The sequence below is a fragment of the Anolis carolinensis genome, chromosome 3, assembly GCF_035594765.1.
Source record: "Anolis carolinensis isolate JA03-04 chromosome 3, rAnoCar3.1.pri, whole genome shotgun sequence".
NCBI lineage: Eukaryota > Metazoa > Chordata > Lepidosauria > Squamata > Dactyloidae > Anolis > Anolis carolinensis.
The window spans coordinates 100,586,137-100,600,755 of NC_085843.1; the positions used below are offsets into that span (position 1 = coordinate 100,586,137).

The 14,619-nt window shown below is 39.0% G+C and overlaps 1 protein-coding gene across 2 annotated transcripts in view; it reads right to left on the bottom strand.

Moving 5' to 3' along the window:
- ofd1 (OFD1 centriole and centriolar satellite protein) overlaps nucleotides 1-14,619 on the bottom strand; it is a 48,841-nt gene that overhangs the window by 14,312 nt on the left and 19,910 nt on the right. For both annotated transcript variants that reach the window (XM_062975257.1, XM_062975256.1), the window contains exons 10-15: nucleotides 13,409-13,528; nucleotides 11,581-11,654; nucleotides 11,391-11,482; nucleotides 11,081-11,270; nucleotides 6,518-6,648; nucleotides 529-640 (exon numbers count right to left, since the gene is read on the bottom strand). In XM_062975257.1, coding sequence (XP_062831327.1) covers nucleotides 529-640; nucleotides 6,518-6,648; nucleotides 11,081-11,270; nucleotides 11,391-11,482; nucleotides 11,581-11,654; nucleotides 13,409-13,528 — 719 coding nt within the window. The remainder of the gene's footprint in view (nucleotides 1-528; nucleotides 641-6,517; nucleotides 6,649-11,080; nucleotides 11,271-11,390; nucleotides 11,483-11,580; nucleotides 11,655-13,408; nucleotides 13,529-14,619) is intronic.

Consider the following 14,619-nt stretch of genomic DNA (forward strand, 5'->3'; position numbering starts at 1 on the left):
GTCCCTCAGAGTGTTGGGGGGGCCAGACTATAGTTTGAAAAAAAAAAAACGAACAAATTCCTATGCACACTACACATGTCTTATTTGTAGTGTTAAAAAAAAAACCAATGAAAGAACAAAACAATATTTAAATATAAGAACAATTTTAACCAACATAAACCGACCAGGATTTCAATGGGAAGTGTGGGCCTGCTTCTTGATGATCAGATAGTCAAATTAATTAGGATTGTTGTTGTTGTGTGCCTTCAAGTCATTTCAAACTTAGTACGAGCCTAAGTCTAAAACTGAGGGCAGGGGGTAGATAAATGACGTTGGAGGGCCGCATCTGGCCCACGGACTTTAGTTTGGGGACCCCTGGTGTAGTGTATGTATTAATTGTATTTTATTGACAGATACTTAAATAAGAATTTAACCCATGTTTGCTTGAAAGGACCCAAACATGAGTATTTTAATGACTTTATCTCCTACAAATAAAATTGAATAGAATAAGGATGGGGAGGTGAGAAGAAAAGAAAGAAATATTCGTACCTGTCTGTGTTTGCCTCAGTTGTAGCCTCAGATCTTCCATTTGAGCATTTAATTTCCTGACAGTATTTTCATATTCTGACAGCTGAGACTTCATTTGTAAACAATGATCAACCTAAGGAGATTTTTTTTAAAAAAAGCTCACCAATTTTTTAATACAAGTAACAAGTACTGTACTTAGTAATAGTATACATCATTATTTTCCAGAGCATTTACACAAATTATTGTGGAAATAAGCTACGCCCTTCTTTAATTAGTAAATCAACACAGCCAACAAAACGCTAGGTCACCATACAGAAAGATAAAGAACATGAGGATAAATTTCTAGCTTTTTATCTTGTTTGGAAAAACTTAGTTGTCCACACTTTCAAGGATGTGATCAGTACCCTAGGCAGATAGAACTCTAACAATCTGAATAGTGCAACATGCAGAAGATTGATCTCAGCAGCCAATACTAGTGTGGAGGCTGCATATTTTCTTCATTAAATCATATCACAACAAGTATGGTCCTCTGCCCTGCAGGGATTTCAGCACTCTTCAACATCACTGTTAACATGCACCAGGGATCCGCACTCTCACCATTACTATTCATACTATGCATGGACACTGCAACAGCCGATTTGCAGACTATGCATCCCTGGACACTCCTATATGTAGATGACATAGCACATGGCCACCAAAAACATGCAGCCCCCCAACAACATCTGCAGACATGGAGTGATAGACTCAGTGAAAATAATAATAATCCCCCCCATAGGTGCCACCTTGTCGTGGTGGTGGTGGTGGTGGTGGGGGGGGGGGGGGGCTTAACAGTTCCAATGATGCTGAGAGCTGTGCTGGCGGTAGTGTAACTACCGGCAGGTCCAACCAAGTCAGAGAGGTCTCAGTTGAGGAGTGGAACTAAGAGCACCTAACCCATTAGCATTATGGAGAAACAAACCAAAACGAAGTCTATACTGGCTCAGTCGTCGCCCAGGATAAAAAGGACCGTGGTGGATGCTGCCGATTCTAGACATCTATCGACAAGTGGGCTACAGAATCAAAATACAAATGAACAGCCACAGAAGTGGCAGAAATATACAATGCCAGAAAACCGCACATGCTATTACAAATCTGAACCTCAAAAGCATGGTTACCAAAAACGGATGCATAAACTGTGGAAACAAGAGTACCCTGACTCACAGATAACAGAACCCCGACTGGCTGTCCAACGAAGATTCATAATCAGAAACAAAGTGTTCAGTGAAGTTGAACTTGAAGAAATTCAGAAAATTTGCAAAGCAAATTACCATCAGGCCACAGCACAGACAGCAGCAGAGACTCCAGAAACACTTGGAATGGTGGAACAGATTGAACCAGAAGAAAGTGTGACGCTTTTGCAAGAATTTGAAGAATCAGCACTTGAAGCAGTTGCTGAACCACCAGGAACCTTGACAGCAAGACAACAAGAGCTCAAGGATAAAATCATGGCTCATGCTGCAGCAAATGCAATAAAAAAGTGGCTCCCAACTCTAAAAACAGTGCCCAAGAGACACCTGGCGTCTCTCATGAAAGATGTGAATACAGTACTCTCCACTGTCCAAATAACATCAATCGAACAAACAAACCAATTTGCCTACAGTACAGCAGTGATAGTAACAGAAGAGCTTGGGCTCCTACAACTAAGGGAGCCCCAAAGAAAATCGACTGGAAAACCAAAGTGGAAGATCAGGCTAGAGCTGAAAATCAAAAATCTATGATCAGATGCAAGTAACCTGAAAAATATGAAAGAGAAAAATGACAAAATTAAGCAATACCTGATCAGAAAGTACTGGCTGAACACCAGAAAAATTGAAGAAGCTTTGGAAATCGTGAAAGAACAAATTACAGCAACAGCCAGAAAAATTGAAAGATATGAAGCCAGAATAATCCAGCACAGACAAAATCAACTGTGTCAATCAGACCAAAGACGGTTCTACCAGAGTCTGAACCAAACAACAGACACAGTAACCATAAAGCCAGAGAAAACAGCAACAACAAAGTTCTGGAAAGAACTTCGGGAAAATAATAAGAACTACAACAAGAACGCTGGGTGGATAAAGGAGTTTGAAGGAAAATTCTCACAGAACAAAATGGAATAGATGGAAATAACAACTGAAATGATCAGCAAACGAGTGCAGAAAGTCAAGAACTGGACATCGCTTCGTAGTGATCAACTTCATGGATTTTGGCTCAAATATCTGATTAGCTTACATGGAAAAATAGCCCAGCAATACAATGAGATGCTGCAGAAAGGAAGTATCAGTGAATGGCTAACAACTGGAAGGACATACCTCATACAAAAGGATCCAGCAAAAGGAGCAGCACCAGGAAACTACAGGCCAATAACGTGTCTGCCCACTATGTTTAAACTACTGACTGGCATCATAGCTGACAGAATTCAAGACTGTCTTGAAGAAAAAAAAATCTTGCCAGATGAAAAGAAAGGCAACAAACGGAAAAGCAGGGGCACAAAAGACCAATTATTAATTGACAAAATGATTCTGGAGAACTGTAAAAGCCAAAAAGCTAATCTTCACATGATGTGGATTGATTACAAAAAGGCTTTTGACTCACTCTCACACAGCTGGATCATCAAGTGCCTGGACGCCATCGGGATTAGTAAAAACGTTGGCACCTTCATTGAAAACATGATGGAGCACTGGAAAACTGAACTGTTTGTTGGAAATGAAAGCTATGGACTTGTCAACATCAGAAGAGGAATTTTCCAGGGAGACTCATTGTCCCCTCTGCTTTTCATTATTGCCATGATCCCTCTGTCAACAATCTTACAAAAAACAATCCTCGGCTATCAAACCTCCAAGAAATCTCACAAAATTTCACATCTGATGTACATGGATGACCTGAAGCTGTACGGGAAAACTGAAACTGACTAACACTGTCCGAATTTTTAGCACTGATATCAGCATGGAGTTTGGTTTGGAAAATTGTTCGACAGTGGCATTGAAGAAGGGAAAAATCATTGAAAGTGAGAGCATAAATATGCCTAATGGCCAAACAATAAGGTGTCACCAGCCAGAGGCCTATAAATATCTGGGCATATTACAGCTGGACAACATCAAGCATGAACATATGAAGACTGTGGTCAGTAAAGAATACACACAAAGGGTCAGAAAAATTCTCAAAAGCAAGCTCAATGGAGGCAACACCATCAAGGCCATAAATACCGGAGCCATACCTGTCATAAGATATACTGCTGGCATCATAAACTGGACACAAGCGGAACTGGACAATTTGGACAGAAAAACAAGAATATAATAATAATAATAGTAATAATAAACTTTATTTATACCCCACCACCATCTCCCCAACGGGGACTCGGAGCGGCTTACATGGGGCCATGTAAACTCATGACCATTCATCATTCACTGCACCCTCGCAGTGATGTTGACCAGCTATATCTGCATAGAAGATCTGGTGGCAGAGGACTCTTACAAGTAAAACAAGCAGTCAAACAAGAAGAACATGCCCCGGCAGAATATGTAAAGCAAAGTGAAGAACCTGCTTTGGTTGAAGTCAAAAATCAGAAACGCCTCAAAGCACAGCAGACAAAAAAATCAGTACAAGAAAACCGCACTACAAACTAGAGTTGACAGCTGGCACAACAAAGCATTGCATGGAAAGTTCCTTGACAAAACTGAAGGAAAAGCTGAGAAGGAAAAGACCTGGCTATGGTTCACAAATGGGACACTGAAGAAGGAGACAGAAGGCCTGATCCTTGCAGCCCAGGAGCAAGCCATCAGAACAAATGCAATTAAGGCCAAGATCAAAAAATCAGCTGATGACCCAAAATGCAGACTGTGCAAGGAAGCTGATGAAACCATTGTTCTCAGCTGCTGTAAGTAAATCGCACAGACTGACTACAGAGGCACAACTATGTGGCCCAAATGATTCATTGGAACTTATGCTTCAAGTACCACCTCCCTACAGTAAAGAACTGGTAGGATGACAAATCTGCAAAGGTTGTGGAAAATGAACACGCAAAGATACTGTGGGACTTCCGAATCCAGACTGACAAAGTTCTGGAACACAACATACCAGACATCACAGTTGTGGAAAAGAAAAAGGTTTGGATTATTGATGTCACCATATCAGGTGACAGTCGAATTGACGAAAAACAATAGGAAAAACTCAGCCGCTATCAGGACCTCAAGATTGAACTTCAAAGACTCTGGCAGAAACCAGTACAAGTGGTCCCGGTGGTGATCGGAACACTGGGTGCCGTGCCAAAAGATCTCAGCTGGCATTTGGAAACAACAGACATGAACAAAATTATGATCTGGCAACTGCAAAAGGCCACCTTACTGGGATCTGCACGCATCATCCGAAAATACATCACACAGTCCTAAACACTTGGGAAGTGTTCGACTTGTGATTTTGTGATATGAAGTCCAGCATATCTATCTTGTTTGCTGTGTCATACTATGTCTTTGTGTCAATAATAATAATAATAATAATAATAATAATAATAATGATGCTCAGATGATCCATTGGAATTGTGCCACAAATACCATCTGCCTGTGACAAAGAACTGGTGGGATTGCAAGCCTGAAAACGTTACAGAAAATGAACACGTAAAACTACTCTTGAGATTTCCGAATTCAAACTGACAAGAGTTTTGGAACACAATATTCCTGACCTCAGGATCGTGGGGGGGGGGGGGGGGGGGAACAATGTATGAATTGTGATGTTGCAATCCCAGGCAACAGCAGGAGCGACAAGAAGTAACTAGAAAAGCTGACACGACGTGAGGATTTAAAGATCGAACTGCAAAGACTCTGGCACGAGCCAGTAAAGGTGGTTCCAGTGGTGATCAGCACACTGGGTGCAGTGCCTGAAGACCATTGCCAGCACTTAAAAACAATCAGCGCTGATAAAATTACCATTTGTCAGAATAAAAGGCCACCCTACTCGGATCTGCACACATTATTTGCCAATACATCATATAGTCCTAGACACTTGGGAAGTGTCCAACGCGTGATCCAATACAACAGTCAGCATAGTGATCTTGTTTGCTGTGTACTAATCTTGTTGTGTATCAAATAATAATAATACTTTATTTATAGCCCGCCCTATCTCTCCGAGGGTACTCAGGGCAGTTGGACTTCAATGGAACATACCAAAACTGAGTATCTGGAATGTGGCCTTCGAACTGGAAAAACAATTCAAATTAATGGACAAGCACCAAAGAAGGTCACCCAATTTAAATATTCTAGGGTCACCGGTCTCCATAGATGGCGACAAAATGCCAGACATATGGTCATGAATAAATGCAGCCTGGTTGAAATGGCGGCAAACTACTGGTATTCTGTGTGACTCAAAAATGCCTGAACATCTCAAGGCTAAGATCTACACTACAGTTGTTCGCCTAGTAGCCCTCTATGGGGCTGAGTGCTGGCCAGCAACAAAGAAACATGAACAAACCCTTAACACAATGGAAATGCTGAGATGGATACTTGGCTTGACACTTCTTGACCATGTGCCAAATGATGACATCCATCAAAGACTAGGAATAAAAGAGATCAGCAAGAAAATGCAGGAAGCAAGACTACAGTGGTAAGGCCATGTCATGAGAAGAGAACAAATATCAGTAGCACAAACAGCACCACACTTGGAGATTGTAGGACGATGACCATATGGACGGCCAAAGAAAAGATGGATGGTCACCATCAACGAAGATATATGCTGTTAACCTGAGACCTGGGGATGTCCAAAACAAAGCCCTGTGGAAACGACAGTCACAATGCTAACTCCTCCATTGGAAAAACAGCTTAGAAAGAAGATAATATTGTTCCATATCTTCACCACATTTATTGTATTATTTTAACCTCTATTTTTGATTAAGGAAAATAGAATGAGTAAGCTTATGCTTATTCCAGTTTTGTACTATAAATGTTTTTTTAACAATTTATACAATGACTAGTATAGACATCTACACAACTATAAAATTTACCTCGTTTTGTAACTGTTTTTCCAAGAGCTGCTTGTGAGTTTCAAATTCCTCTTGTTCAAGTTTTCTAGTATGTTCTACCCTTTTTAATTCTGTCTGAAGGATCATATATTCAGATGATGGCTGACTTAGTTCTGTAAATAGAGAAAATTATATATATATATATATATATATATATATATATATAGAGAGAGAGAGAGAGAGAGAGAGAGAGAGAGAGAGAGAGAGAGAGAGTAAAATAAAATCTTATACAAAGAAGTTTGAATTTCTGTGCTGTAAATATGTGCGGATATATTGGAAGCACAACATCTAAATACATACAGTGTCGTGAGCTGCTAATATTGAAACGGTACTTAGTTTTTTTTCTTAAATGGCAGGAATTTCCTTTAGGGTATTCATCGGGGTTAAGATGGGTACAATTTTGTTCAATGATCATAATACAATTACAATGCAGGGTTTATACAATTAAGGATAGTTTCCAAAGGTGATAGGACACAACAGATTAATGAAAACGGCTAGTTTGTGGATGCAGGCAGATCTCAGAAAATTCCCTTAATAGATCACATTGTATTTTTTTTTTTTTTTAGATTCTAATCTTCTGTAGTGTTAGTTATTCTCTAAGGTACAGTAACACTCCACTAAATACAGTGGAGAGGAGAAACTGAACACATTTTACAGGTATATCTCAGTTTCCTAAGCAGCTGGTTCCCTAAGCATTACTTCCTGAATAGAAAATTTGGTACCAGGAGAAATAACATGGAAAGGATAAAGACAGGTTTCTACACTACAAAAAGCCATTCATGTTTCAGCACACACACACACACACACACACACTAAACTAATGATTTGCAACAACTAGGAGATGTGAACTTTGCACGGATAAATAAAACATATTTTGAACCTTTCAGGTTTCTTCTCTAATGCATATGGGATGGCTTTTTCCTTTACCTAGCATCCATTATTTTTCTTATGATTTCTATTTTGTTAGACTTATAAATCTACATCTTTTTGAGCTCTTAGGGAAGATGCATGTGTTCCCTATTCTTCTCTCTCCCCCCCCCCCCCCCTCTCCACTTAGACGGGGATTCTGAGGACAGCTGTTGTTTATTTTGCCTGCTGTATCAGACACACAGAGATATAAGAGTTTATTCTTTCCCACTCTTGCTTTATTGTATTGTTTACTGCACTGAAAGTCTATTTTTCTCCAACACTTCTTCACTATTTCCCCAAATTTGATGCACCTTAAAACTTTCAACTATGCAGAGGACAAGGAGGAAATGTGAAAACTGAGCAGGCATAAAACCTTTAATAACGGACATACTGGTATGTCTTTATAAACATATCAACAAGTAACCTGAAATCAATCTACCTTAATATTATATTACTGCTTAAATCAGTGATTTCTATGTAGGAAGCTACATATAATATATATATACATACATACATACACACACATACACACACATACATACATACATACATACACACACACACATACAAATTTGATTCATCCATCCCTGTATCTTCAGAAGATTGACAAGTTTGTTGCCTTATATTTGTCAGTCTGTATCTGATTAGATTTTCTGGAATTTGCCTTATTGGTTACTCAGGCTCAGTTTTGTCCATCAGTCAGCTAAAGATCTGTATTACTGGACTTAAGTATTTCTTAAGCCTTGATTTATCAAGAAATATAGAATATGCTGCAGCTTTGCAATCAATATTGAGTCTTTTAATACAGATAACACTGTCCCCAGCATCATAATTTATACAGACCTTATTGAATTGAGGTGCATTTCACATCAAAACTTTCACCTCTTTAGAACTTATGGAACAGAGTACCGTATATACTCGAGTATAAGCTGACCCGAATATAAGCGGAGGCACCTAATTTTACCACAAAAAACTGGGAAAACTTATTGACTCGAGTATAAGCTGAGGGGGGGAAATGCAGCAGCTACTGGTAAATTTCAAAAATAAAATTAGATACCAAAAAAATTACATTAATTGAGGCATCAGTGGGTTAAATGTTTTGAATATTTACTGTATTTCAAAGAAAAGCAGTAAATTAACTCTATAAGTGGAAAAGCAACAATAACTTTATAATAATAACCATCATCAACAACAACAGCTTCATTTGTACCCTGCCCTATCTATCTCCCCCTGGGGAACTCAGGCCAGCTTCCAACATAGTAACAAGCAAACATATAATGCCTACATAAACAATGCAGAGCTAGATATGGATCTATCATTATATATACTAATTTCACATGCGTATTTTCCCCTGAAACCTTTGCAAATCCTCTATGTGCATTTTCCTCCTGCAATATTTCCAAGCCCGATTTATCAATGTTTATATCTACGTAGACATCTGTGTGTGTGTGTGTGTGCGCACACGCATTTTCTCTCTGCACTTGCAAACATGTGAGGGTAAAATTCATATAAAATTCATATATAAAATTAATGTATACATATAGGAACATTTTATGAAGATGTAAAACTATAAAAATTAAGCGCTTTGAGCACAAAGGTACCAGATTTTTACTGGTCCACCTATTTGCAGTTGCATACAGGTACATGGAAATCTCTAGTTATCTATATTTACATAGGATTTGCAAAGACCTGTAAACATATGAGGGGAAAATTCATATATTAATGTATTTGTAGGGGGAACATCTATATAAATATTTAGAAGCTTTGGGGCATGCATTTACCCAAGGAAGAAATGCAAGCAAAGCCCCCCTAAAAACAACTTTGTCCTCTATTCTCCTGCCCTTTCCCACCTCTTTTCTTTCTCCCCTTTTCAAACTCTAAAAGTAGCCAGAAAAGGCTTTTTAAAACTTCTCTCCCCCTCCCAAAAACCCACCTCATTTTTGTTTCCTTAGGAATAAAAAGAAACACACACCTCCTGTTGCTCTCTTTTCCCTCCTTCCCTCCCTTTGGACTCAAATGTTCTTGCAACAATAGTAGTAGTAGTAGTAGTAGTAGTAGTAGTAATAATAATAATAATAATAGTAATAGTAATAATAATAATAGTAATGAATTGTGCAAATTTGCAAGAATATCTTTTTTCTTCCCCTTCTGCCCATGCAATCTGGCTTGCATCTCACACTCTCCTTTCGCTTTTGAAAACATTTGCTTCTTCTCTGTCCATCTCTCAAAAAAATATAAGATAACCAGCCTGGGAGGAGAAGCAAAGAAGGGAGGTTTTGGGGGGAAAAAACATACTGTGGCCTCCAGGCTTGCAGCTGGCTTGACCTTGACCCGAATATAAGCCGGGGAAGGCTTTTTCAGCTCATAAATAAGGGCTGAAAAACTCGGCTTATCTTCGAGTATATACGGTAACAATTCTACTCATAGAATGTATATTTACATCTATTTCTTTATTGGCATTTGTTTGTGTATTGTATAAGTAACACATCCATAAATGATTACAGCATACCACTAGTAGGAATTCAAGTTAACAGGTATAGCAACTGCAAATAGGTGGACCAGTAAAAATCTGGTACCTTTGTGCTCAAAGCGCTTAATTTTTATAGTTTTACATCTTCATCAGCCTTTGTTTAGCCAAATAAAGTACGGATCTTCATTGGTCTTTACAAAAACAAACAATATTCCCCTCCAATTAGGACAAAGATCTTTACTGATTTTTACCATATATAATACTCAGAGACCCATAGCCCTTGGTTGCCTCTCACCCAGCTATCTATACTAGTAGTAACCTTTATGCTCCCGTTTGTTATAAACGAGTCATTTGTTTACATTCTCTTTCAACTATTTCTTTCTATATAATTTAGTTTGAAGTTAGGTTGGTTACACATCTGGAACTAGTATATGTATATAATCATACTGGTATTTAACACACAGGCATTCCAGTTTCAGGGACTTAAATTTTCCAAAATAACACCAAATCAGTGAAGCCTGTAACTATATGCTATAGCCTTTCAATCGCATTCAGGATAAACCTATTTTATTCCTATCAAACATTTTCAAGGAAAGTCATAGTAACTGAACAGGTACTGGTCACTGAGATTTGCAATAGGTAACTAAAGTTTGGATCAGATTCAAGAATTAATCTGTTTCCCATGACCTGACTTAGGCAATATTTTAGGAAAAAATGACATTTCATCTTTGTAAATGCTCTTGCATTGCCTTCCCTATTAAGTACAAGCAAATTAACATTCATGTTGCCCTTTTCCCAAGATCAAAGTTCAGTTCTAAGTATTTCATGAGTACTCTGTAGACAAGATTTTCAAACAATACCCGAACCAACCCTACACATTAGAAAGCAGGTCCTCTTCTCAGAGAACATCAACTTGTTTCTATTTTGTTCCCACATGTGTTTGTCTCACAGTTCTCACCTTATCTGTAGCAAGCTGGCAAGAGGAGATGATGGACAGGTTTAGGATTTTAGCACTTATTTGCTCTGAAAATTCTGAAATGTGATAATGGTATAAAGCCTCCTTCTCTCAGACATACACAGACAGACAAGAGTGCTCCAAATGTCTAAACATCTATTACCCATGCAAATCCTTGCTGAGGCATTTAGCTTGTAAGATTTATACTAACTGTTTCTGAGTTGTAGGTTTTCATTGTGTGCCTCTTCCAACTGCTGCTTAAGTAGTGTATTCTGCACTTGAAACTCCATTTTCTCCTCTTTTAATGTGGGATAATCTGAGAAGTCTTTCAGTTTTCCCGTCAGCAACTGATTTTGTTTACTTAGTAACAACAGTTTAGCCTTGACTGAATCCAATTCCAGCTGAAAATACATGAACAAGACATTACAAACAACTTATTAAATTCCTGGAAATTTTTATACTCTTAAAATTATTATCCCACCAAATTGTGAAAGCAATTTAGACAGCTTAATTTCAATTACCTCAAGATCTTTTACATGTGATATGGCTTGCTGAAATTCTTGCTTTTTGGAATTAAGAGAAATGGTCTCTTCATGTAAAAGCATTTCTTTGTCTGGTCAGAAATAAAGGAAGTTTTAAATTAGATGTATTCTGAATTAATACATGGATGTCAGATATCTATTAATTTTTTTAAAAAACCATGTAGATTACCCTTCTGTTTTCTCTCATCTTCAGCGATCTTCTTGGTTCTTTGTAGGTATTCTTCTTTTAGTTCAAGCTGATACCTGGAAATAAAAATGCCAATCACTGCAAGTAATTTTATCAACATGTCGATGCAGAATCCTTCTAAGGCTTCATACTGCAAAGACCTTTATCTGAACTGCAACAATCTATAGTTCAGTATACAAACAAACACACACACACACACACACACACACACACACACACACACATTCTGTTATGCTATAGCGGCAATGGACTTTTAACTAAAATGGAAATGAATTTAACTGACATTTTTAGTAGTCAATGTAAGCAAACACTATGAAGGTGTTTAATTTTTTTTCTCTGGTACAAAAATATAGGAAAACAAACTATCACAAAAGTAAAAGAGAGTGATTACTGTGCAAATACAGTAGAACCCAGGCTAACCAAGCTCTGGTTAACCGAGGCTCTGGGTCATCCGAGGCGCCGCCAGGGGCGCCCCTCCTTCTCCCTCTCCTTCTCTTGAGTTCGAGAGAAGGAGAGGGAGAAGGAGGAGGAAGCGCCCCGCAATCACTGCTGACTAGCAACGCTCGCGGGGTGCTTCCCAAGGGGCGAGCCCTAGTCAGGCCTTGACTGAAGGGAAGGCTTTCCCCTTCCCTTCAGTAAAGGAGCTGGACTTTGGGGAAACGAGGCACCCGTTGCGGTTGAGCAGCGGGCGCCTCGTTTCCCCATTCCTCGTCAGGCCTTTACTGAAGGGAAGGCTTTCCCCTTCCCTTCAGAAAAGACGCTGGGCCGGGCCTCCCTATTATCCAAGAGATCCGGCTATCCGAGGCGCGACCCACCCGTTTAACTTGGATAACCGGGGCTCTACTATATGTAGTTTCTCATACTTTCAAAAGGCCTCATTCAAATTTTATTTGTAATACTGATTTCTATTGTAGTAATAAAATGGAACTAGAAATACTTTAAAGAACTTTAACACACAATATTCTGGGCAATACAGATTTTTAAAATGTATAGCCAATGGTGTCAACAAAATATTGTCAGCTTCAACTGCCTAACGATTTCACTGCACAAAGGAGAGCTGCAGTGATTTCATTTTGGCTGAATACACCTGCTTTATTACATTAATTAACCAATCGACACCAGCTTTGTAATGTTTTCATCACCAACAACTCACGTAGTTGGGCCTCTTAGTTCAAAATCTGTGTTTCAGTTCTGGATTGCCATCTCTCCATCTATGCACTTGTATGTTTTAACTTTGATTTAAACATAATTTATTTTTATTTCTAAACTTCTTAAACTGTACAGAGGACTTTGTTATAGGACAGTATGCAAGTAGTGTAATAAATAACGAAGTTCCCACTAAACTCAGTGAGATTTATATCTACATATACTCAGAATTATACTCAATTTCCATTCCATAAGATCTGACACAGAAGAAAGAGCAATTGCGTCTGGTATCTTAGACAGCCATTACTTTTAATCATGCCTAGCTAACTGGAAAGAGATGTTTTAATATGAGTTTAAGCCTTCTAATATTTACTAATGAAATGCATTAAAATCTGAATCCCTAAAAATATGTCCCATCCCCAGAAAAGTCTCAGGTAAAGAAAAACAAAAAACAGTCTTGGTCTTTATATTATTCTGTTTACACAACAGTAGCCAAGAAACACAAACATCCTAATTCCATGCATCATTCCCACTTTCAGATCCTCCCTGGCATTTAAAAATCCTCATTTAATATTCCCTTCTTGAAAATGTGCCATGTGTCTTCACAATAGGACTGCTTCTACAGATAATACATGTTCTGAAGGGCAATGGTAAGAACAATTACTTGAGGAGATCGTTCTTGAGCTTCTGCTCATAAGTCTCCTCAATATTCTTCACAGCCATCTCACGACGATGAAGCGCTTCTTCAACAGTTTTATTTTTTGATTCTTGGAGCTTTTGAGTTCTGGTGAAATAGAAGATAAAAGACCATAAACAGCCACAAGAAAGCAAAAATGGGCAACGAAAGCATCAAAAAAAATGGACATCAAAAATCATAAGTGGTTCTTCAACAATATATTATAGTCTATCTCGCCAACAAAGAAATTAAATTGTTTAATCTTTCAGTTTACTTCAATTGTGTAGCGTTCTGGTTTGGAGTTGGTGGCAGACAAGGAGAATAAAGCATCTATCTGCAACCCACAGACTTGAAAAAGAGGAGGAGGAAAAGTCTGACGGGCAGGCAACAAAGTTACAAAAATCTTACTATAGTTTCAGCAGCAAAGGACAAAGCAACTTCCTATAGCTGCCTCCTCTTTGCCAAAGAGTACACTGGACTGATTTTGCTATGTTATTCTTCCAAGATAGTCTTTCAGTGGCTGTTGTTTCTCTGATACATGGATGAATCCTGAAGCTACTGCCCCTGTTAAGGAATGGGCTAGTAGTTCAGACACTCTACCCAACTAGAAATTTGTCTTCCTATTCCTGAAGTTGTGATGACTCATGGGCCTTGTAGTCCTGTTCCTAGTACTATTGTGGCAGACGAAGAGGAAAACATGGGATTTTCGCCGGTTCAGCCAGAGCCGGAGCCTCTCCACCTGGAGGATGTTTGGCCTCAAGAATTCAGCCAAACAGGCCTTGGGCAGAAATCCCCCCCGTTTTCCCGGAGGGACAATTATACTAGAGATAGAGGAGTCAGAGAGGCTAATCGCCGGAGCCTGAGAATCGCTGCCAAACAACTAGCTGATTAGGTCTGCTTCCCTTGGGAAATTCTAAGGAGTCATGCATCTTGACAGAGTTGGGTTTCGCTTCTCGTTCTCTAGGGAAAGTGTTCTGTTGGCGGGAAAACGAGACCCAATATAGGTGTTTGTCGCAAGGGGAACTTTGCGGAGTCAATTGATCAGCTTGAGGAGAGAGATCGTGTGTGGACTTCGTAACCCCAGTTCCTTGCTTCCCGGATCAAGTTTCAAGCCTGCCTTGTTTCACGTTTTGCCACGGACCTTGTTTCATGCTTCATGCTTGCCTCGTTTCAAGTCTTTGATCTAGCCAAGAATCAAG